General features: G+C 37.3%; 1 protein-coding gene across 3 annotated transcripts in view; it reads left to right on the top strand.

Annotated features, from left to right (window-relative positions):
- The window catches only part of LOC145690499 (band 3 anion transport protein-like), a 484,586-nt gene that overhangs the window by 327,225 nt on the left and 130,649 nt on the right, over window positions 1-26,712 (top strand). For all 3 annotated transcript variants that reach the window (XM_081765430.1, XM_081765431.1, XM_081765432.1), the window contains one exon: window positions 14,939-15,101. In XM_081765430.1, coding sequence (XP_081621556.1) covers window positions 14,939-15,101 — 163 coding nt within the window. The remainder of the gene's footprint in view (window positions 1-14,938; window positions 15,102-26,712) is intronic.

The raw sequence follows: 26,712 nt of genomic DNA, 5'->3' as shown, positions 1-26,712 counted from the left end.
ACCCCCAAAAAATGTGGATTCAGCACTAATATTGATCATTTTCGATCATTTTAAATATATCTTCCTTTCCCTCTCCCAAGTTGCGGGGTTGAATTTGAATTTAAACGGAATCGAAATTATCACTGTTCATCTAAGCGATCCAGAAAACTGATACACTGGCCACACTGATACTGGCCATTTTCGATCATTTTTATATATCTCTTTCTCCCCCTCCCCAAGTGGCGGGGCTGATTTTGGATTTAAACCAGATCGGAAATGTCACTATTCATCTGAATGATCCCGAAAATTATGGATTAGTCACTAATATTTGTCATTTTCGATCATTGTTATACATTGAGCTCTCCTTCCCTCGCCTCCGTGCTGCGGCACACGGCATCAGAATTGTCACTGTTAATCTCAGCTACTCCTAAATGTATGGATTCGACACTAATATTAGTCATTTCGATCACTTTTAAATGTTTATCCCCCTCCCCAACGATCAGGGCTGAACTTGGATCGAAACAGCATCAGAAGTGTCATTGTTTCTCTCATTGACACCTAAAACTATGGATTCAACAATATTATCGGTCATTTTTGCTTATTTTTAAATTTCTCTCCTCCCCTACGTTGCATCGTCAAAGTGAATAGCCTAAAATAATCCCTGCCCCTAAAATCGTATATGTTGAACATTTGATTGAGACAGTCGGGTGGTTCAAGAGTGATGAAGTCATAAAGGTAATCATTTTTATTTTTTTATTTTTTACATATATCTCTCCCACCCCTACGTTTGCTCGCCGAAGTGAAACGATAAAAACACCCAAGGTCCGAGCCGCATACATGTTGCAAATTTAATCGAGGTTGATTAGATGGTTCAAAAGTTTACGTTTTATTAGTTTTTATTTATACGTTATCCTCCCCTTCCTCTCCCCAAGTATCTACCGTTCAAGTGAAATTACAAAAATGTTTCCAGATCTGAACTTTATGTATCTTGAAAATATGAGATCGGTCAGATAGTTCCAGAGTTATTAAGTTACAAAAATAGTCACTTTCAGCCTTACATAAATTGATTTTTATATATCTTCCCCTTCTTTTCCTCCCCTACTTTGCTCCGTTAAATTTAAATCATAAAACCGATTATGAGCCTGAACCTCATCTATGTTGAAAATTTGATCAAAATCGGTCGAATGGTTCAGGAGTTATTAAGTTTTATTTATTTTTTAATACCCCCTCCCCCCTCAGTTCTACCATCAAATTGAATAGCCTAAAAGCAGCCCAGCCTCGAACCTCATCCATGTTACAAATTTGATCTAGATCGGTCGGTCGGTTCAGGACATTTAGTCACAAACATAGTGATTTTCAATTATATATACATATATAAGCATTTAAGGATCGAATGAATTTTGAATTTTATATTGACTTACCTATGAAGTTTTATTGTGAAAACATGCGTGCGAAGCCACAGACAAGTAATTGTGTCTTGTTTTATTTTTCGACATTTGTAAATCAAGTAATAATTAGCTATAAATTACAAATATTAAATTGATATAATAAGCACAATTATGTCCAATAATGACAGAAAGAAAGGTTACGAATAAAACAGAAGTGGGAGAGGAGGTTCAATATGCAACGAACATTCAAGATGCGGATGCCTCTTGTCACAAGGAAGATCCAGATCCTAATTTGGACACATCTAGCAAGCCAAATGAAGCGCAATGTTCATATTGCCATAAGTGTTTTCTAAGCCAACGAGGTCTAGCCATACATACTAGTAGATGCCACCGCGAATCACTCAAGAAAAATCTATCTTCTTCCAATGCGAAAAGTGCCATTACCTATATTTCAAATATATTAACGCACGAAGCGATTGATGAAAACTCAACAGACTCAACAGCTAAAATAGGCGAACTGTTAATATTTTTAAAGTCCCATATTCCTACACTCCGACGAGTTCCCCGAGGCGCCAGACCAGCTATGGCTCACTCCTTAAGTGAAGTTCTACAAAAGGTCACGAATACTAATAGTATTGATGCTTGGCTAGATCTTTTAATCTTCCCTTATGTGGTTCTCTGTATTCCTCCATATGCCGAAAAAGTTACCAACCTCACCACATGGGTGAAGCAAAGAATACGAAACTGGTCGGACAATCATCGAGAAGCTTTGTCAGCCGAATTAATTAAATTATACAAAGTTCGTGATTTGTCAAAATCCACATCATTCCACAGCAAGAACATTGAAAATAAACTATCGGACGGTGATGTTAGAGGAGCAGTAAGACTATTAACATCCGAAGACTCGATAGCGACTCCAGATAATTCATTGTTAGAAGCACTCAGAGCAAACCATCCAGCTCACTCACATTTATTAGCCATCCCTGAACCTCCAGAGGCATCAGCATCAGCAACTAAAGTATCATCAACTGAATTATTGAAAGCAATTTAAATCTTCTGGATCCATCGGTAGAATGGATAGCCTCAGAGCTTCAATTCTAAAAGATTTAGTTCTATCACACGATTATGAATCTAGAGACCAGCTTATCAACGTTATCAGAGAACTGTTACACCTCATTATATCGGGAAATGTGCCTACAACATTGAGACCGATATTTTTCGGTGCGTCGTTACTTGCCCTTAAGAAAAAAAGCGGAGGCATTCGGCCAATAGCCGTGGGCAATATTTGGAGACGATTGTCGGCCAAAATAATCTGCTACAAGATGCGCGAATCACTTATCGACATACTATATCCACACCAACTAGGAGTCTGTGCCCCATTTGGGGCGGAAGCAGCAGTACATGCAGCCCGCACATATTATTCTACTTCGCACACCCAAGTGAAAACATTTTTAAAAATCGATTTCAGAAATGCCTTCAATGAATTAAATCGAGATTCCATGTTGCTATCTGTTAAAAAGAATTTTCCAGCATATTTTTCGTACATCTCTCAATGCTATTCTCAACCAAGCAACCTATATATAGGAGATAACACTATTCTATCACAGCGAGGTGTTCAACAAGGTGATCCGTTAGGTCCACCACTGTTTGCTATGACTCTCCAACCGATTGTTAATAATATAAACGCAGAGCTGAATGTCTGGTATTTGGATGATGGAACAATAGCTGGAAATACAGACGTAATACTACAAACATTAGACAACATTCGTATACATGCATCATCAATTGGCTTATCACTAAATTGCTCCAAATGCGAAGTAGGATTCCTCGGTGCTACAGAAGAACAAATGAAGAACCTCTATGATATCTTTAATAAATCAGCACCTGGTATTCAGCTCCTTACACCAAGTAATGCAGAGCTTTTAGGTTCAGCTATCTCAACAGAGGCACGGAGCAAAATGTTACTAGACAAAACCTCCAAACTAGAATTTTTTTGTCACGACTTTCCAAGCTTTCAGCCCATTCTGCTTTTTATCTGTTGAGGGCTTCATTTGGAATGCCGAGATTATTTTATTTCCTCCGATGCTTTCCATCTTGGAAGGAAGATGCCCTATTGGAAAAGTATGACGATACTCTTAAAACTGGTCTGGAATCCATCCTCAATTGTTCTCTTAATAACAACTCTTGGATACAAGCTTCTTTACCAGTCAAAAATGGAGGCCTTGGAATCCGTCGCGCCACAGATATGGCTATTCCGTCTTTTTTAGCGTCTTTCTACGGTGCAAGTCAAATAGTTAGTTCACTTCTTCAATGGGATAACGACGAAATCACCAATCCAGATGTGATGGACTGCATAGCTAAATGGACAAATTTAGTTGGGTTAGACCCTCCGACTCTCGAAAATCGTAACAATCAGTCGGCTTGGGACGAGCCCATCGTTAATTGCCATGCAGCTTCTTTATTACAGACTACAAAAAACATCGAAGATAAAGCCAGACTTTTAGCGGTAATGTCCCCAGAAAACGGAGCATGGCTTCAAGCTCTACCATCACCATCTCTGGGCCTACACCTATCCAATGAGAGCTTTCGAGTATCAGTTGCACTACGGTTGGGAGCAGATATATGTGAACCACACCACTGCCCCATTTGTAACACCTTTGTAGATAAAAAAAAAGGATTACACAGTTTGTCGTGCAAAAGCAGCGCAAGCAGACACCCACGTCATTCAAGTGTAAATGATATAATATTAAGAGCATTAATATCAGCAGGGATTCCAGCAGTGAGGGAACCGATTGGATGCAGCCGATCTGACGGAAAAAGACCCGATGGTATGACATTAGTACCTTGGAAGAAAGGAAAGGCATTGATTTGGGACTTCACATATTCAGACACCTATGCCCCCTCCAACCTACAATATGCCTCAGTACAAGCTGGACTCGTAGCTGCTCGAAGAGCGAAAGAAAAAAGGAATAAATATAGCAATCTACTCGATAACTATTACTTGTCGTAATAGCAATTGAGTCTAGCGGTTCTTGGGAAGAAGGAGGCCTCAAATTTATAAAAGAAATCGGCCACCGTTTATCAATTAAATCAGGAGATAATCGAGCAAAAAGTTTCCTGATTCAACGCATAAGCATAGCCATTCAACGTGGGAACGTGTCGGCTATAATGGGAACGTTACCCACTAGTAAAGAGCTAGAAGTCTTTCTTCTGTAATTGCGGAGAAGGGAGGTTAGGAGTAAAAACAGACATCATTGGTGCATCAATTTATGTAGCAACCGAGCAAGGAGTATGGAGAGACAGCTCACAGTCAATAAATTTATATGAAAAAAAAGCCGGCATAAATGCTTTACCGTACGTCAAGACAGTGACATAACATGACAGGTTGGGGCCTTTGAAAGCAGAAGATTTAGTATTACCTGCCGAACGTCATGGGAACAAAGTACCCAAGAATAGATATTTACTGTTTCATTTGAAATTTTCATTATAAGTCTTTTTAATAATCATTGTTATTTTACAATTCTTATGTAATTACTTATGGTTGTATCTAATATATGTGAAATATTATTTTTTAAAAAAATAAGTAGGGAATAAGAAAATGTCGAAGAATAAATCTTCAACTTTTACAAGAAATAGGGCACATACGGATTTTTCTTCTTTTTACTAGCCTAAAAGTCAGTTCTTTTTTCTTATCAAGTCAAGTAAGTTAGGATTAAGGCGTGAAACATTCACAAATGTTCATAAATTCGGTACCCACAAAATTTGTGGAATTTGACCCATATTTTGGAGCTGCTTTGTGGATAAGTGATTGCTATAGTCCACTTGTATTCGGTATTAGATACCAGCGTTTAATTTTCGGTAGGAGCACATGTGATTCAGATTCTACATTAAAGAGTGTAGAAGAGATCTACATCTTAGTGCTGAGAAAATATAGTCGAGTGAGTTATTAAACTTGCTTTACAAACAATCGAAAGTGAATGAATTTCTGAATTTCAGTACACCGTGAAAATATTATCATGTCCCTATTTTACAAGTTATAAATATACGAGAAATAAAATTCGTTAACTTTTCACCATTACTTCGTTTTTAGTATCTGTTTCAAGTGACACTGTTAATAAGTGTGTATGTTGAGCATGTAACCAAATCATTTAAGAAATTCAGACTGAAGAAATAGGTTGAGCAGTTTCAGTGCCTTACCGTGAAAAATGAGCGCCCGGAGCGAAAGTATACGACGGCCACCCCATATATATGAGTAAAGTCGACAGACCAACCGCAAAGCGCAAGAAAATTTTAAAAATAAACCCTGTTTTTCCTTGATTTTGAGCACTTTTTATTTTTCATTCCGTTTTAATCAGGAGCGTCATTTAGGGGGGCAGGGAGGGACATTTGCCCTCCCCCTGAGTTTGAGATGTATATAGATTTTATCAATAGAATAATAGTAAATCAATGAAAAACGCGAAATTTTACTTATATCAAGGGGTCTTGCCCCCCCCTCCCCAGCAAAATCTGATATGACGCTCCTGGTTTTAATATGTGCATATGCATTTTTCGTAACATGAGTAACATTATAGGACCACTTCGTAAAGCAGGAAGAGGATTTAAGTATGTACTAGTTTGTACTGGTATGTTGACAAAATTAGGTAAATTTAATACCTTTATGTGAGACCACAAGTAATCTGCAATAAATCCCAATCTTCATATAGCAAATTGTTAGTAAATGCCTCTGCTGTAGTAAAAGTGATTAAATTGCGGGCATCAAAATCTTCCTCAATAATAATAATTAGGTAAGTCCCCCCTCCCTAGTGATTCGGTTGTAAATAGACGGATGGAGGCGCTTTAAGCAAGTGTCTACGGACGCAAAAAGTATGAATCTGACCTTGGTTAAATTAAATTTTAGATTGAAAAGTATTGCTGTTGACCTAAAATATTTCAAGTAATTTTTCCTCTTTTTCTTTCCTTTTCTTATTTCCTCCTGAATTTTGCGCCCCTTTTCTTTGGCTCCCCCGGCCATCGCTCCGCTCACCCCCACCCCCTCACGGCACGGCTCCGAGCAGTGTTTACAACATAGATGTTCATTTTACTTCGACCTCACTCACCCTCGCCCTCGCAGTAGCAGTTGGCCCTCACCCTCGTTTACCCTCGCCCTCGCGAATGGAATTGTCCATCACCCTCGCGCGCCCTCACCCTCGCTGTCGAAACTTGTCCTCGCCCTCGCGCACCCTCGCCCTCGCGGCCAAAACTTGTCCTCGTCCTCGCGCACCCTCACCCTCGCCATCGAAGCTTGTCCTCGTCCTCGCGCACCCTCGCCCTCGCTGCCGAAACTTGTCCTCGCCCTCGCGCACCCTCGCCTTCGCTGTCGAAGCTTTTCCTCGCCCTCTCGCACCCTCACCCTCGCCATCGAATCTTGTCCTCGCCCTCGCGCACCCTCACCCTCGCTGTCGAAGCTTCTCCTCGCCCTCGCACACCCTCGCCCTTTTCGTCGAAGCTTTTCCTCGCCCTCGCGCACCCTCACCCTCGCCATCGAAGCTTGTCCTCGCCCTCGTGCACCCTCGCCCTCGCGATAGGAGTTGTCTATTATCCTCGCTCGCCCTCGCCTTCGTGCTCAAAATATTTCCTCGCCCTCGCGCACCCTCGCCCTCATATCATTGAGGGCGAGGGTAATCGAGGGTGAGGAGACCTCGAGAGGGCCTCCTTCGTGAGAATCAGAGCATCAATTATTCAACCTATTTGTTGAATTATTTCCTCATCGTCACTGGCGGATCCAGGGGGGGCGACCGGGGCGATCGCTCCCCCCCCCAGAAGAGGAAACTTCTTTATTTTATATATAAAAATAAAACGCATCCCAGAGTTTGGAGCTCTTAAAAGTAGCTCTAAGTAGCAGTATTACAACCCACCACCCCTACCAGAAGTCCGTTCTGGATCCGCCCTTGCTTAACATACGTCCTAAAGAAAGGAAACTAAACATCATATCGTATAACTTACTGTGGAACACCTAAAATGGAACAACTGTTACAATGGAGATCTCTCGGTCGATAGTGACGTTTACATCATTTATCAACAGTATCCAATGCCTTTACTTCAAAATGTTCCTTGAACTACGATGCAAGCATAAGTATTCAGCCACACAAGGGCGGCTCTCATGAGGGTGAGGGTGAAATCAAGGTTTGATGAGTGGCGGTAGAGTGACTGCCGCGGACTATCTGTCAGAATTTGACAGTAAACACGTTGGCCATCCCTGATGTATGTAGCGTAACTGAGGAATTTGAACAAATTCAAAGGGAAAGATCTAAAGAGCTTAATTTTGAAACTTCGTCAGCAAACAAGTAAAATACTTCAGAACACTATTGTTGAATTATCACTCGGAAATATATACCCACTCTAACCTATAACATGAATGACTTCATTGATTTGAATGTGAATCTAAGTTAATTGGTATTTTAAAATATAAACTGAAATGTGTCAACATGCTTGTAAGGTTAATTTCGATGCTCAAATATTGTTAATATTCACCACTAATAGAGATACATTTGTCCTACCTTAACAATGTTAAAATTTTGAATTTTTTTCAATAATTGCCATAAATATGAAACTTTGTCTTAAGAAACTGCCCTAGGGGCCAATTTGTGCACTTTATCACTTTGGTCTTGGTTCATTTTTGGCAGCTATCATTGTTGGAAAGTTTATTTTCAGTAATTCCCACAATTATGAAATGATATCTTTCAAACGTTGTCTCAAGGATTCCTTACACTACAAATACGTAAAGGCAAGTGAAAAATGAAATCTTTAGTTTAAGATCCCACGATTATGCAAGCTAAATGCTACAGGAGACAGAAGTGAATGATGAAAGAAATAGTTGAATGAGAATGTGGTAGGAAACTGGAGAATCCCCAGAAAACCCACGAACACGATGATCTCCACCACGAACTTACTTGGACGGGAATCGAACATGCGACCCTTCGAACAAAGGTAATTTCTCTATCGCTGAGCCACCGTTCCTCCCTAAATGGCACGCTCAGAGCTTAGCGCCTTAAGGGGCCTTGGAAAGATTATCGAGCCTAAAATGATTTAGCACTGACTTTTATAAATCCACCAATTCAACAATTAATAATGTCGTGCAAACTTTAATACGTGCAAACTTTAAGATTGTAGTAATGAAAGAAAAGATGAAATCTTTAGTTTAGCGCCCCAGAGTTATGTAACTGCTAAAGGAGATGGATGAAATTGCAAGTGAATGATGATGAAAGAAATGGTGGAACGGGAAATTAAGAGAACAAACCTTTATTTTCTTTAGCACAAATAATTAAATGTGTAGATTAATTGATTTCCAGAAATTTTATTATAATTAGCAATTAAAAACTGAAAGGGCGATCACAAACTTTTCTTGCCCAGGACCTCGCAACAATTTGTTACACGCTGCCATACGGTACATCATTAAAACAGGAGTAGAGTGACTGAATTATTTTGCTCTGTGGTTGAAAAGTAATAATGTAAAACAGACAATTATTGACTTGAAGAGATAGGATAGTTTAAAAATTCTGACTGGGGAATAAAATCTTCATTTTTACGTCCTACGATTATCGCAGTCTTGCAGCCAACCTGGAACGAAAGAGATTCAGCCCACTGAAGATTCTTTGCGAATATCATTTCAATGTGAATTTCGAACAAAGATCTAAGCTTATCTTCATGCTTACGTTACGTCAAACAACTAACATATAAGGTGGAAATTATTCAACTTTTTTCATAAGATGTAATCCAGCTGACTAATTAAAATTTTATAAGCTTTATGTGTTATATGTTGATTGATTAAATGTTGCACCTGATAATATGTAGTCGTTACTGCTTGTTACATAATATTAGCGTGTGTAATGGTTGTATGGGGGAGAGGAGTATTTAAACGCTAATATTCTAAAGTGAAACATTTACATAAAAATTAGGATAATTAAACATTTTCAATAACTCCCTCTTAGACTTCGACTCTGGTTATAGGTCGATTACCGGTGATTACTGAAAGTTAATGATATTGAAATATACAAAGGAAGTTAGTATAGTGTCTAGCAAGCATGTCTGCTTTGCAGCAAAAGTCACAGGTTCGATTCCCTTGAGTGAAGTTTGAACACATTATGGTGGTTCGGATCCTACCATAAACTATAGATTCACGTACCATTTAGCATCGGCATCGGTGATGAATTATAAAGGGACATTAACTCTAATACGTCAAAATACAGACAGATCGACTGATTCCCAGATATTAATAAGTAAAACTTATATTTTCCAAAACAGCAAATTACGTTAGTAGAGTGCTATTTTTTTCTAAATATAGATCATGAACGGTTTGAAATTGTTTATTCTGTTGTGTGAGAACGTTTCTCTATAGTTAGAATTGAGGACATCCTCGAAAGTTCCCCTTCGAGAGGATGAACACTAAGAATCATGAAATTATAGGTGTAAACCTGAATGCAGTTTTACCCACTTATCTCAATAGTAATCTATGTAAATGTAAGGTCACTTGACAGATCCAAATGTAAGGTCACTTGACCAAAGGCTTAGATAATGTCCCCACAACCTCCACGATGCGGGGCCACCAACTCCAGGGATGTAAAATATATAGAAAATGTTTAGAAAGTAGAGGCGAATAACTAGGGGCTGCAGCGGGCAGGGGCTGTGTTGCAATAATAGACTATCAAAAACTTCCTGCTCAAGTCCTAAAATTTCACACGGTGTACACCATAGTCTTAAAATTTTCACAGAGTATACGCTAGTCTTAAAAATTTCACAGGTTATATATGCTAGTTTTGAATATAGTACTACACGCCTTGAAGCAGAAAGTATGCGCAAATGACTAAGATTGAGCAATACACCTTCGTATACTCTCGACTACACCCCTGAATATATGCTTTTATTTTCTTAGTTTGCTTACATACGTGTGACGAAAATCTGGGAGGAACGCGACCACCCAAACCCCTTGTTACGACGCCCATGATTAGATGAACCATAGCCGAATACTTCAGGTAGTTTTGCTTCTTTATTTCTAAGTTTTCCTATGCTTTGCTGACTAAATATCAGTTGTCAGGGAGCTTTAAAACTTGCGATATAGAACCAAATCATTCTATTTTAATATCCTATTTAGCAAAAAAATAAATAAATAAATAAAAAATAAAAATAATAATAATAATAATAATAATAATAATAATAATAATAATAATAATAATAATAATAATAATAATAAAAACGTCGATAATGAAGGGTAACAGATCACAGAAAGAAGCCTATTGGACGCCCAAAATAGTCTCCCTTTTCAAGACTGTGCGCTGCATATTCTTACACTATATTAAAAACGCTTTCAGAGATACCAATCTTAAAAAAATAAAATAAAATAAAATAAATCTTTAGTTTAACATCCAACGGTTATGCCTTCGATGGCTAAAGGAGACTGATGGAATTGCAAGTGAATGATGATGAAAGAATAGGTGGAATGAGAAAACGGAAGAAAAAGGGAAAATCCCGAGAAAACTCAAGTATACGCTATCGTCCTCCACGAACTCACTTGGCCTGGGATCGAACGAGTGACCCCTGAAACCAGAGATTGGCTGTAGCACTGAGCCAACGTGCTCCCGTCCAATAATACCAATCGTGTTAATCGTTTAATTGCAATAAATATTTTCGTTTTTAGTTTTCAGTATTGACTTAATAGTTTTGCAACTGGGTACTTGGAAAACGGATAGGATTTCAATTAAAAACAGATTGTGGGCTGGTCTAGATAGTTGCGATTTACACTTAACGTAATTATCTTAGAATGAGATTTTATTTACAAAATTGACAATTCAATTAAACCATTAACAGTAGTGATTTATAAGATAATCCTAATTTAAGATCAATTAAAATTATTGATCAACTAATAACTGACTTCGATGAAGTGGATTACACTAAGTGTTATCAATTTACGGTGTCTACATTTAATTCATTTAAAAAGTTCGTTATTGAATTCTTCGCCCTCGCGCCTTCGCTTTTCCTCGCCCTCGCGCACCCTCACCCCCGCCATCGAAGCTTGCCCTCGCGGATCCTCACCCTCGCTGCCGAAACTTGTCCTCGCCCTCGCGCACCCTCGCCCTCTTCGTCGAAGCTTTTCCTCGCCCTCGCGCACCCTCGCCCTCTTCGTCGAAGCTTTTCCTCGCCCTCGCGCACCCTCACCCTCGCCATCGAAGCTTGTCCTCACCCTCGCGGATCCTCACCCTCGCTGCCGAAACTTGTCCTCGCCCTCGCGCACCCTCGCCCTCTTCGTCGAAGCTTTTCCTCGCCCTCGCGCACCCTCACCCTCGCCATCGAATCTTGTCCTCGCCCTCGCGTACCCTCACCCTCTTCGTCGAAGCTTGTCCTCGCCCTCGCGCACCCTCACCCTCGCCATCGAAGCTTGTCCTCGCCCTCGCGCACCCTCGCCCTCGCGGCCAAAACTTGTCCTCGCCCTCGCGCACACTCACCCTCGCCATCGAAGCTTGTCCTCGCCCTCGCGTACCCTCGCCCTCGCGGCCAAATCTTGTCCTCGCCCTCGCGCTTTCTCGCCCTCGCGTCACTGTGGGCGATGGAACTTGAGGGTGAGGATGCCCTCGGGAGGGCCACCCTCGCGAGGGTGAACATCTCTGGTTTACAACATCGAGGTTTTTCACTTCTTGAATACCTTGAATTTTGTGCTGAGTAACGTATTTCTTGATACTCAATAACTATTTATGTAAGACATACACTGAATAGGACTATGCGTGCCAAATTCATTATTATTTTTTCTGTAATATTTGTACCTCATATCAGAATTTAAAGGAAGCCTTCCTAATGAAAAGTCATTTTACCTTCGAAAGCCAGTCTTGTTGCGGGATTAGGAGGCAATGTCGGTTTCACTGCCACTGCCGATGTGATTTCCCTCTTATAGAACTCTGGAGCCGCCACTGGTTTCAAATAGTTTCATTAGATCCAGCATCCTCAAATTAATATACAAAGCGCAATTAGAAACTACCCAAGAGTGGCACTTTTTACTAGTGGCATGATCGTTAATACTTTCTCATAATTTTAAAGATGCAATAGATCTTAAGAATTATTTGAGACATGCTTTAACTTTCCTCTTAAATGTTGTACTCGCATTATTGTATTAAATACAAATAAATATCATTGTGTGCATGTATGGGAATTATTGATTGATTGAAATGTAATTAGGACATGGGAATTATTACTTGGGAATTGAATGCAATTTGCAACACCGAGGATAAATGAAACGAGATCTACAGTTTAACATGTTCGAACTTGGATCTCCTCACAGGACACTAGAACGCTAACGATTTACTTATACGAGGGAACTTATTTTCAGGAATGTAGCGTGAGTGTTACGTACAAGATTGTATTTCTATAAACTGATTTTGATCAACTGTTTTTTTTTTTTTTTAAGAGTATCGAAATGTAGTTTATTTTTAAAAATTAAATATACAGTATTTTCTTTCTAATTGCGCTAAACATCTATTTATTTCATGGATTTAATTTATCAAATACATTTAATACACATTAATTACTTCTTGTGAGATCGATGTCTTATGGAGTGTAAACTTGAACTACGTGATGTCGCAAACTACGAATACTTTTGTACTGTCATTATAGATTTTTATGATGTAGATGTATTTTTTATAGTAGGTTTGCTTATAAGCTGCTTTCTTCCTTTCATAAAAATATATATTTATTACCTTGTTGCATTATTCTACATAAGTTTATAAACGGAAATGCCATTATATCAGCTAGATAACGCAGGTTATTTCTTTTAACAGTGAATCATATGCTTCTGCGTAGTGACATGCATACCAATATACTATTTTTGTCCTGTAAATGAATAATAACAGTGAAATGAAATATCTAATATCCGTTGTTTCAGCCCACTATTTGTAGATTGGTTTCCTCTTATAGCTCAGAGCTTGTTGACTGGGATATTGGGCTTTACCGGAAATTCTTATATTGATTCATAAGTAGGTCTAGGTTTTTTGGTGAAAAAAAAAATGGTGAGTGGAAAGGTAGGAAGAAACACCGTTTTGGGTGGAAATTTGATGGAATGAACATTATTTTAATTAGTAATTATGTTTTCTATACTATATCGCAAACAAAATTTTAATATTTTTGTACCAAATTCTACATGTATGTCTAGATATTTGGTTACTTGAAAAACATCTTTAGTTTAACACCAAAATGTTAATACATATCACAATTTAATTTTTATATTTCAATGTAAATTTTAGTACTTCATGATCTCAATATTTAAAAATGTAAGACTTCCTTGATTTGTCAGGGATACTTTATACTGCGAGAACTGTTCAACGTTTACATACCCAAGGGAGCATTCTTTGTTTAAACGGCAACCTATAGGTCCGTCACATCAGACGGATCTCCTAACTTCTAACATTTGTGCAGACTATCTTTTGCAGCTTTATGTTCCATTGTTCCTGCTTGGAAATACACAGTGACTCATTTCCAACTTCGTTATGCAGTCGACAAGAATTTTGGAACCATGAACTTTATTCAATTTCCTAATAGGCTGCAGACCATTTGATGATTCTATTGACCACCGATTGACGGGTTCTCCAAGGTGCAGTCATTCGGTTCTGCAAGCAAAACACACAACAGACATTGTCCTATTATTATCTTCTTTCCTAAGTGTTAACCTGTCGTACTCTTTAAGTGAGTAATCTTGTCACTCAACAGTCTTCGGCTAGTTTTTAGCTTCGATGCCAAATATTAAACCTAAATTAGATACAAATTTATAAGATGACTGATAGGGTGGTCGTAATTGTCACAACTCATACTTTTCAAATGACCCTCTAAAGAAATTGAACGCAATTCTCTAGTTTTCACATAATCGGAATTGTCAGATTTTAGTAGAAACACACGAACTTGGAAAAACAGCATCATCAACTACAATTGGAAACTTTTATGCTATATGCTATATGAAACAATATGCAATATGAAAATAAAAGCTTTATTGTGTAGGCAAAATGTGGACTGAAAATCATTCTAAGGGATTGAAATTCCGTTCACGACTCTTGTGACTTTATTTATTTATTTATTTATTTAAGAAAATGTATGATTAATCTTTTCAAATACTATCATGAATAACACATTATAGAACTGAACTTTAATAATCAAAAGGGAAGTTGAAAGTTAATTTTTAAATCAAGTAGGTGTCTCCTACAGATTAGTAGCTCGCTCGGAGGCTACATCTTCCGCATCACCTCACGAATAAGCCATAGTTTATTATTATTATTATTATTATTATTAATCACAGTATTCCCGTATATGCAATTTCGTCTTGTCATCATGTATTTCTATCTTATCTATACTCACTCCGAGACCGACTTCATGACACACAGCATAGCCATTTTTGTTCCCATTGACTATACTGTCTTTTCCACTTACTACCATGTTTGCATCGTTCATGTATACAAATAGGCTATTTAGTTATCAATTTAATGTTATTTACTGCTGATTTTCTGTCCTAATCACGTAAATTTAACGGACCACATTTATTGTTATAAGCTATTTTTTCTTTACAGCAAGATAGCCATGGCATTGAAACGGGGTCTGATCTGGACGAAGAGATGGAGAAGGTCTTTGCCATGGGGGAGTCAGAGAAGTTTGATCTTTCTAAGTTTTCAGGGTCTCCTGAGTCCACCGCCAGCCCAGAGAAACGGCAGTTTGATGAAAAGGACTACAGCTGTAAGTAGTGCTATTTTGTCGATATATTAAAATTCTAGAAAAGTGTATATGTTTGTGGCCAACCCTTTCGACAGAGAGTTCTCGGGAACCATAGGCTCTAAATAGATGCCGTTTTCACTAATCAATTGCAAATTTTGTGTAGATTGTTCAGTTCTAATTGAATATTTAAAAAATGGTTATTTCTTTATTACATATTTAGGGGTATATTGGTTGAATTTTTTTTAAAAAAAGTATCACATCCTACGAGTTATACATTTCAACACTACATAGTTGTATACGGGCGTTGTATATAACTCAGGCGTTTATTACATGGCCAAATGATAATGAAAAACGAAGGATAACCATTTCTCCAGTCTAAGATGAATCTTTATTGTTTGGAGTGTTTTGCCCAGTGAACACCGTATATCACTGACAATATAATTAATTGTGTGTGTAAATTACATACTGCATGCAAGAAGAAAGAAAATACTTTTCATACATGAATTAGAAACTCCAACTGGAAGTAGGCTCAAATCTTGCAAACGGTGCGAGATATTGAAAAAAATAATCGAAAATCTCTCCCCTTTATGGTACCCCTTGCCGATTATTATCAAGACGTCTTTCACTTGTGTCTGTAAAGAGACATCTACAGATATTGTGGGGAATGAAAAGGAAATTCATGCTCATATGTGAATGATGCCCCTGTAGAGAGCGCAGGTTCAGTTAGTTAAATAAAAAATACTAGTTATGGCTAAAGGACACGGTGATGATGAGTAATGAATGAAATAGTGGAATGAAGAAAGTGGGAGGACCCCGAGAAAACCCACGCACACAGTGTTTGTCCACCACAAAGTTCACTTGGCGGGGGCTGGGATCGAACCCGGGGCCCCCAAGCACCAGAGGTGAACGCTCTACCACTGGACCACCGCGGCCCCCAAATTGACCTGATTTACAACTTTTTGCTTTGTTTGCTGGGATATCATTCAATTTCTTATTTGTTTATTTTCGTAAGTCTTGGATCATAATGGATTTGTGGTGATATACTATATTCTCCAGATAATCACACAAATAAAAGTCTGGTGGCCGCAAATCATCTGAGAGAAGGGGATACAAATATTTTGAAATCACTCGTTCTTGGAAGAATTCCCAGAGCATATTCATGCTTGTTCGATGTCTGTCTTCGCCTCGTCTTTGGAAGCAAAAAGAATATTTAACTTTTCCATGCATAGCCATAATCTGACCAGGAGACTTACGGAAGTGTCACTCACCGATTTGAATAAAACTTTGCATACTTGTAGAACATCGAAAAATAATCGACATGTATTTTTTTTTTCGGCAATGTTGCGGGTTTAAGGGTAGAAACTACCCCTTGAACGGTAGGGGTGATCTCCAAACATAGAGAGAAAACAATCATTTAATGCCGAAGAAAACATAACCAGGGGGGTAAAACAGTTGATGGAGAATCTGACGTCAAAATTACAAACTTCAAAATGGCGGATCCAATATGGTGATTAGAATTACAAAGAAGTCTTCTGGTTTGAAATGCTGTGTGAGAACAATCATAGTTAGCAGAAGTTACTGTGAGAAGGTTGCTCACCGATTTGAATCCCTTTCTGTACGGGATGCTTCATTAAAGTGTATCTCTGCGCCTCTGAGTATTAGGGGTGCGTATTTAAAGTGAGTCTTACACTATCCGGGGTGCTTATGGAAAGTGTCCCCCCTCGCCTCTCATTTTAATCCAAAACAACCTCTTTAAATCTGAAAATGTACTTGTGAAAGCATCAAATTAGGGAAAATTAACAAATCTTGTGAGATCATGGTTTCAAGAAGTTTTTCTCCTGCGTCTAATGCAAAGTTCATTTTATTTGATTCGTGGAATGATCACAATTCATCAACGTTTGAACCTGTTTTAAGAAGGAAGAGTACTTCAAAATAGAAACCCTTACTGCAGGAACAACTAGTAGGATTCAGCCTCTTGATTTGTTTTTCTTTAGGCCAGGGAAAATTTTCTTGAGACATTTTTCTGACATTGTCCTCTACAACTATAACATAAATTTACATTTCCGTAATAAATATAATAAAGATTCAATCATTGATTCATAATCAGTTTTCCTCTCCCATACTTGCAAATCCTATTAGGTATGCGTAGTCAGGGACGTACGGAAGGGGGGGGACACGGGGGTCCGGACCCCCCCGAAATTTCGACTTTTTAAAAATTTAGCCTAATTTTAGGGGCAATTTTAGCAATTTTAATATAAAATAGCTCCATATTTAGTTTGAACCCCCCCCCGAAATAAATTCCTGGGTACGCTACTGTGCGTAGTACAGAAGCGGGTATTTGGAAGAAAAACCACCTGCGTTTGAAAATCCCGTAACATTTTGTTTCAAAGATTGTACAGCATTGTGCGATTAGTTTTCTGTTATTTCAGTAATAAGTATGCGTCTTGTAAACGATGTTTATACATATCACACTTTTTTTTTTTTTTTTTTTTTTTTTTTTTTTTTTTTTTTTGCGGAATATCATTACTGTAAAACGTTTTCTCGATAATTCATAATTAGAGACCGGATGTTTAGGCACTAAAAACCTGGAAAATAGGCAGGCAAATACACTAAAATTTAAAAATAGGCAGTAAAATAGGCACTAAAATGTAACTCTAAATAATGAAGATAAATACTCAATACCATTAAAAAATAGATTCAAGTCATAGATAATGTTCAAAGAATATAAAAACATACTTGGTTGTTAATATCTTCTTTTATTGTATATATAAAAACGAAGCTTGTTATGCATTCCCATTTGACATGATGAGGTACGGACATTGCGTTGTTTTCAGTGTATTCAAATGGGTACTCAGGATTACCTGTGACCTTGATCTGACCGTGACCTCTGACCTTGACACTTGATTGACGCATATTTGGTCGGCTTGCGACATAGAATCATACCATACAGCTTTTTCTTTGTTATCACTTAGATTTACGTTTTTTCAGGCTCTTTCCGAATTTACCATTGCAGTCCCATAAGGGAAAAATCGAAATTTCACCTTTGACCCTATATTTCTTCAATCTTTAGTTCAAGTGACATACTTCTATGGCGAAACAAAACATATCCTTCGTCTAAAATTGCACCAAATTGCACGGCTTTATCTCCTACCACTTTTGCACAGTAAACAAATGAAATTGACACACGAATTAATCAACCTTTTATTTATATATATATATATATATATATATATATATATATATATATATATATATATATATATATATATATATATATATATATATATATATATATGTGTGTGTGTGTGTGTGTGTATTATGTATGTTATATAAATGAAGGTATTCCTTAATACCTTCATACCTCCAGGAAGATATTAAGCCATGATTAGGCACTAAAGCAATTATTTAGACAGTAAAGGTCGAAATAGGCAAAATAAAATTGGCTTAAATCGATACTATAACTCCCCATATAAACTTTAAAACGTTATTTTTAACGATATCTTTAATATTAAAGAATAGGCATTTTGCCTAACATCCGGTTTCTATTCATAATTATAACAATTGAGGATAAATGAAGTTCTGATGTAGTGAGAGGCGAGGGGACTCACTTTAAATAAGCACACCGACTACTGAAAAGCGAAGGAACTCACTTTCAATAAGCACCCGAGTAGTAAGGGACGAGGGGCTCACTATAAATAAGTGCCCCTAATAGTGAGATTTGTGGAGACGCACTTTAATCAAGCATCCCGTTAAGTTACGTACAGAAAGGGGATTCAAATCGGTCAGCAACCTTCTCACAGTAACCTCTGCCAACTATAATTGTTCTCGCCAACTATAATTGTACCACAGAGCGTTTCAAACCAGAAGACTTTTTGTAATTATAATCACCATATTGGATCCGCTGTTTTGAAGTTTGTAATTTTGAGGTCAGATTCTCCATCAACTGTTCTACCCCCCTGGTTATGTTTACTTCGGCATTAAATGATTGTTTTCTCTCTATGCTTGGAGACCACCCATACTGTTCAAAGGGTGGTTTCTACCATTAAACCCACACCATTACCGAAATAAAAAAAATACGTGTCGATTATTTTTCGATGTTCTACAAGTATGCAAAATTTCATTCAAATCGGTGAGTGACACTTCCGTGAGTCTTTTTGTGAGTGATAATATCAGTGCACTTCTCTGACTTTCCAGAGATGGAACGGGTCACGACATTCGTGCCCTGTGGCCCGGAAGCAGACACCCGGATTGATCTGGAGACGACGAAACATTGTCATACACGTGGGAAGTGTGAATGAGTCTGCTAACATATTTCTAACGAACATGACCCTATTCTCACTTAATCTATATTTTTTTTCTCTCACACACTTATGAGCGTCTTTGTCTGTCAAAGCATTGCACTGAAAGGTAACTACGAGCTCTATGAGAGTATAAACGCGTGAGAATCATTGGAAAGAAAAGCTACATTTTTTCTTATGAGAGTTATCAAAACGTAATCGAATGAGCCTGTAAAGCTTGTGTAGATATAAGAGGTACCAGTGAGCCCAACGATGTCTTGTTAAATATTTTTGTATGGTCTTTGTTCAACACTATTGCATTATTTTTCAGAACAGTAAGACTAGTAAACATGACATTACATTTGAAGTAGTCAAGACATGGTACCTTGGTTAAGAAATGTTACATCGAAAATCAAAAATCGTTGACGATATAGTAAGCAGTAGTGTAGTGCTGTGGGGTGAGAGGTTTAAGCTCCCAAGTTCATATCACTTCAGGTGTTTGTATGTCCATTTTTGCATATCTTGGTTAGAGGCTGTGTTCATCCCGAAAACACCCTTGCGTATGACTCGACTGTGTTCAAGAAGGTTTAGAACATGTTACGTACAGTATTTGCATAGTATATGATATTTTCTTATTTTATTTGTGTTTTATGTCAGGTGTCTGCAATATTACGTCTAACATATTTATACTGGAAGTTTTATTTTTTCCCCACGATTAAGTGGGTACAGGTTCATCTACATACTGTTATGACATGCATAATAGTTTAAGGGAGCACGGTGACAATAAAGAGAGGTCCAGGCCATATCCGTATGGTTTCTCGGTGTTCACCCGTTTTCTAACACTTTGTCCTCTCACTGTTCATTTCATATTCGTTCACGTTCATTGATTATCCGTGTCCTTTAGCCTACAAGACATAATCATGGAACGTAAAACTGAAATATTTTTCGTTTGAATCATAATTTAACATGTAATATTTTTTATAAAAATTTGACCTTGAAAAAAAAGTTAAATTCTTACAAGAGGTTTCCACATATACTTGATTTGAGTGCATGTTTTCCTAGAGTCAAACTGCTAATATCAATGAAACCTACTGCTAATATGGGGTCCTAACAAAAACTACGATAATGGGTTGTTAAGATCCCATTTTAGCAGTAGGTTTCGTTTTTCTCGAAATCTGTGTCGTAAATAAGAACGTAAAATAAATGACTTGTTTTTTTTCGACACTTGTTCTGTTCTAAGAATACAAAAAACGTACGAAATTCATTAATAGAATGATAGTTTTATACCTAAATTGTGAACCTACTTTAGTTACGTAGTATTACCAACAGTGGCGTATTTACGATTTTGTTTCGGAGGGGGTTTTGCTAACTTTCGGCGGGGGGAGCTTTGCCTGGAAATGTGAAAATTCTGCAAGATATTTCATTTACTTTACTATAGTAAGTAAGATTTCGGGGGGGGGGCTTAAGCCTGGAAGTCCCCTAAATACGCCACTGATTACTTATGTCGGATTTGTAAGTTTAATGGTTATGAAATTGAGAGAGGTTTTGTAGCAAAGCTGATTGTGAAAGTACGTTGATACCTTTCTGGAAGAGATTTTTTTTTTCACCGAGAATTTTATTTAATTTTTTTTATTGGTGGTTGGTTTTTGTTATGTCGAAAAATAGTTTATTATTTTTTAAATAAAAAATATAAAATTCTGTATGAAAATCGCATATCCTGAAATAATAAAGCAAAAAGGTCTGAATTTTTTCAGGTTCTGAAATTGAAGAGGAGGTAATTTCCAATTTTGGTACGCCTTGAATAGTTTGTAACCTTCGTTGTATTATTTATCCTTTCCAAATCTTTAAATTAAACAGTCCTAATGTTTGTTATGTGCTAAATATATACTAATACATTCCTAAAAAGATCTTACAAATACATTTAAACACTCAGAGAGAGTAGCATCAATACCATGAGAAGTCACGAGTCTTCATTGTTAAGAAAGTTTTTACCATAAAAATTAAACAATGCTAATTTTCTGCTTATCACATTAGTCACTTACATTGTTTTTATATTATTGTTATTGTATTATTGTAGTAGTATTAAAATTACCAGTGCAGTGTCATAAGTGCTACTATGAATAATGATTTCGTAACTACCTCAGTTGAATAAAGTAAAATTACAAAATAAACCATCTTTTCATATCAGCTGTATAACTTAAGTGCGTTAGGGCAACACCACCTAGATTTGAGGGCAACACCATCTAGGTGGTGTTGGTTAGGGCCACGTGCGGACTGTCAATGGGCCAATTATTGACACTGATACAAAGGATTAACCATTTGCTAAGATCAATAGAGGGCAGGCACGTACGAAGGAATTCACTTCAGTGGGGGATCAAAAGCATTTCGTGGAATCCAATATGAGGATATGTTATTAATTTATAAAAATCACCCCTAAAATTAGACTAAATTTACAGAAAAGGCCGGATTTTGGAGGGAGGAGGTCCGGACCCCAGGACGCACCCCTGCATACGTCCCTGCCAGAGGTTACAAGGAGATTGACCGGCTTTCTCTATGAACAGTGACACCAGTAGATTTTGATCCTAGGCTTGTGTCAGAAAAAAAGAAGTTGCTTTTGTATCTGTACAAACTATACAGGATGGTAAGAATCTCTTTGAACAAACTTAGGAAGCTGATTCCCAACACCGAAACCAGCAAAATAATAATAATAAACCTCTGGAACTTTGGACAGTGAGGGATAGTTTCGGCAGTATAAGGTGTTGAAAGCGTGGGAAATTGAACTTCAGAGGGCTGTAATTCAAAAACAACGCAACGTGGAGATTCCGGTTTAGAACATGACACTCGAAGTCATACCTGCTAGATTGAAAAATGTATGTTTCAAACCTCCGCAACATGTGTGCGAGGGATTCCCCAAAGGAACGTAGGAATTCCCTATAACCTGGCAAGTAATCGCCACTTTCCTTTGGGGAATCCCTCGCACACACGTTGCGGAGGTTTGAAACAAAAGAAATATACATTTTTCAATCGAGCAGGTATAACTTCACAAGTGTCATGTTCTAAACCGGACTCTCTACGTTGCGTTGTTTTTGAATTACAGCCCTCTGAAGTTACCACGTTTTGGACACCTTATATCGCAGAAACTATCCCTCACTTACAAAAGTTCCAGAGGACTTTTTGCTGGTTTCGGTGTCGGGAATCAGCTCCTGAAGTTTGTTCAAATAGTTTCGTACTATCCTATATTTGCTAATATATTCTTAGGTTCTAGGTTTTCGCGCATTAATATTATTGCTTAACTATTTAGGCTACTCATTTTAGTTCATATATCTAACAGTTTAAAGAGAAATTAATCTACAAAGAGCTATAATTCAGATAGTGTTTAAAAACTGGGTAAATCTTCGTCAACGCACAGACTTCCAAAACCAATGTAGGTTTTTTTTTCTTTTTTTCTTTCTTGAGACGAGATTTCCTGGAACAAGCATCGGATGAAAAAAAAAAAAAATCGAAATAAGAAAATATTTTGGAGGGGAAAATTCACCTAGCCCCCAATTGCTCCCTTTGAGGTGGAACGGGGAAGACTGGTAATTCAAATTCATATTCTACGGGAAAAGATAAATAAATTTTATTCGATTTGTGATAGATGTCGCTGTAATCAGTGAAACTAGTTCCACTAAGATCTCTTTAATTGGAACCTGCTACGTTTAATTGCAAGGTAAATCTACGATAAAAAATAATAAAAGTTTTCTCGATTCCTGATAGGTGCCGTTGAAAATTGTTTTGCATTTGGTATAAATTCAGATAATTCAAATGTGGCATATGCAGTTAGGTGCAGACTGAAACAACAAACTTTTTATAAGTGAAATTGTGAAATAAAGAAATAAAGGTTGGTAAAAAAGCTTCGGGCAGGTTTGAAAAGTAGAAATAGTGATACAGTGTTGTCATATGCACCAAGGAACACCTTACTTCTTGTGAAAGGTATGGTTTAAAGGAAATAACAGCTTTAGTCTTTGCCAGAAGTTGAAACATAAGCGAAAAGACGTGAAGTCCTGACACTTGAATATATTTCTCATTCCCTGAAAAATTCCGTTTCTTCATTGATGTGCAGTTGCAGTGATTGTAAAAGCCTCCGATTGGAAATGTATTTTACACAAGCCATAATGGTTTCAAATTAATAAATAATGTTTTTGCTTATCAATAGGAGCATCTTATATATAATGTTGGTTTTGGTTTTCCCAAATACCCTGTATATTGTATTTACGTCGTATTAATCATATGATTTAAGGATCTCGAGGGATTATTGCCGCAGAGACAAAACTCCTGAGTGAATTTTATTCTACATAAAACAACGTTTTTAGAATAATTGTAATTTGTCTTGTATAACGTCGCTCTCTGACGATTTTTTCTCTCTCTCAAAGATATCTCAACAAACATATCCTTTTCATACGAGTAACGTTGCAATATTAGACATTTCAGTTCAGAAACTCTATTATATCTAGTAACGCGTGAAATACTTTAGAATAAGTCAATCATAAATTACCATACCAAACAAGATTGACAACTGTAGGAATGCCTTCGGTGCAAGCGGTCCCGGATTCGATTCTGGTGGGGGCGCTCGGTCGAAAAAGTGTAAAACGCTTTTACAGGCCAGCCACCCTGAATGAGGTTTTCCTGGGTTTTCCTCATTCACACCAGGCAAATGCCGGGGTGCTTTTCAACTTATAGGTCCCAGGCCGCTTCCTTCCTTCCCCCAATCCTTTCTTCCTTAACTTTCCTCGGATAGTGTGCGTGCCGAGGGACGTCGTCGCTCAAACGTGATGGGCTAAATGGCCTTAATGTCGAAAGCTCAGAAATCTAAATCCTAAATCCTAACCTGTAGGAATGCTCATGAGACCAGAATTAAGGCTGTCTCGTTTTGTGTCAAATTTCTAGACAAAAATAATAAGTTAAAATCTATTCTATATATATAAAAGAGAACGTACAAAATCCTTTGTCCGCTCATCACGCTAATACGGCTGAACCAATTTCTTTCATTTTTGGGGGGTTATTAGGATTTGGACCCTAGATGGTTTTTATCATATCACTTTAATTTTTAATTACCAGTGTCTTGAGATAATTGACCATTCAAGTGTCCATAACGTACAAATCCTTTGTTATTAGTTCATCATAGGTAAAAATAAACGTATTTATATGCAACCCGCATGACCGTGTCACTCGGCGGGTTAACATAAATGACAGGCGATATACAGCGGAAAATAGCTTGAATCTTCTGTTTAAAATTTTTTAATTGATTTGCTTATTTTTACAGACACTTTTACAATATGCCAGCACCGGGATGACCGCAGCGAAGCGGGGCGGGTTAACATAAATGACAGGCGATATAATGTTAAGATTTACTGCAATCTTCTATGGTTTTTATCATATCACTTGAAAGCGAAGAAGTAAAAATTATCTAAGTAACAAAGTTTATTGCGTTCCGGGGTGACCGCAGCGAAGCGGGGTGAACGCTGCTAGTATATAATAAACCACTAAAACCATGGAAGTTTACAACATTCTAATAAACATGCAAAAAATGTCATTTATAACGGAACCAACAGACAATTGGACAATGAACATACAGTTGATGAGCTAATATTTTTCTACCTTTTTGAACTGCCTAACTTTGTTACTTTATTTTCTTTGTGAACTTTTTAATATTTGGGTACTTACCACTCGTGGTCCCCACTTGCTGCATTTTTCAAAATTTTACGAAGCAAAAATTAATCCTGTAACTTCTCTGCGTAATTACTTGTATTGGGATAGTTTGTGCTGTCGATATGTTCTCTTTTCTGAAAAGATATGTCTTTAATTCATAGATAGCAAACTAAGCAAATACGAACACCAATTCAATAACTATGGTTAGTTTAATAAGTAGTATTTTTGTTCTCTAGAAAATTAATCAAAAATATTATTTTCTGAACCATTTTGAAAAATGGGGATAAGGTTCACAAACACGTAGGGTTCGAATATACTCAAGTCATAAGTTGTTACATAAACGATTGTTTTATACAAATAAGATCGGTGCTACTACGCTTCTTGCTTCACAAGTAGATGTCGCCTGTTTTTGTTCTATCGTATACACTTAATGCATTTGGTGTATTAGCATATATTCACTCGATGTCGACACTTAGCTTACTCGTGGCTGTGTAGTTAGATGTGATTAGGGTTCAATTCCCGGTAAAGGCTCATGTGGTTCGGATTCCACTTTAAGCTGTAGGCTCGCACCTTATATAGCGTTGGTTGTGAGAGGAACGTTAAACTCCAAACCAACCAATCCTCAACACGTGAATATTCCATGTAGGGATGGCAAAAATTTTCCGGAATCCGGATTCCTGAAAGTTTATTTTTCGGATTCGGAAATTTCACTTTCCGGATTTCGGAAAAATTCCGTAATTAGCCATCCCTACCTATGTAAACAAAATATCAACCAAATATATTATATATTTTATGTTACTGGCATACACAGAATTTCACCCGGGACGTGTTTAAACACCTAAATTCACATCGATATTTCAAATAATAACAGTTAAACGTGTGTTACTCCAATATGCATATAGAGTAGCATTATCTTTATGTAATAGAGAAACCTCTCAAAATCAAGGTTTATTAACTATCTTATTTAGGCATCTCTATCTTGTTTAGGTATTAATTTATGTCAAGGCAAATAGCTCTTTCTGACAATACTTATTTCGATTTTTTTTTTTAATTTGACTGTTTTAAAACGTTGGAGACATTTCACGAGTCATCTTGTATCAGACACGTGTATCTTGTCTTGAATCCCACAAAGCGCATATCGTCTCGAATTTTGTCTCACTTTCGAGACATGTCTTGCTTCTACGGATCCCTAGCCACCTGGGATTGGATTATATAATGTATCTTCCCGAAACAATATTTCAATAATGATAAATGATCATAATTAACTTCAACATAAGTTAGGTTCTTTCAGTGAAAAAGTAATACAGACCTGCCTCTAATAAACAGAAGGTTAATTGACGAACAGAAGAGGGACAAAATATTTTATCCAAACTTTAGGGGAAAATTTGGATAGAAAAGTACTGAATAACAAAATGCAATATTTTGTACTGTTTCGAGTTGGGGGGAAAATTGTGGGTGTTTTGGAAAGCAGGTTATTCATATTTAAAAATATATTCTGTGAATTTGTTTAATATTCATTGGCATTCAAAACTTTTGAATTAGTAACAAAAAAGGAAAAAATAGTTCAAAAAGTAAAAATTAACACCCTATGAATATACATCGAGGCTAACGGAGATGGTGATAATGAGATGGATGACATTAGTGGAATGAAGGAAGTGAAAGGAAAC

Source organism: Thermobia domestica, chromosome 7, assembly GCF_964235325.1.
Source record: "Thermobia domestica chromosome 7, izTheDome1.hap1.1, whole genome shotgun sequence".
Taxonomy (NCBI): domain Eukaryota; kingdom Metazoa; phylum Arthropoda; class Insecta; order Zygentoma; family Lepismatidae; genus Thermobia; species Thermobia domestica.
This window is presented reverse-complemented; position numbering and strand designations above follow the sequence as displayed.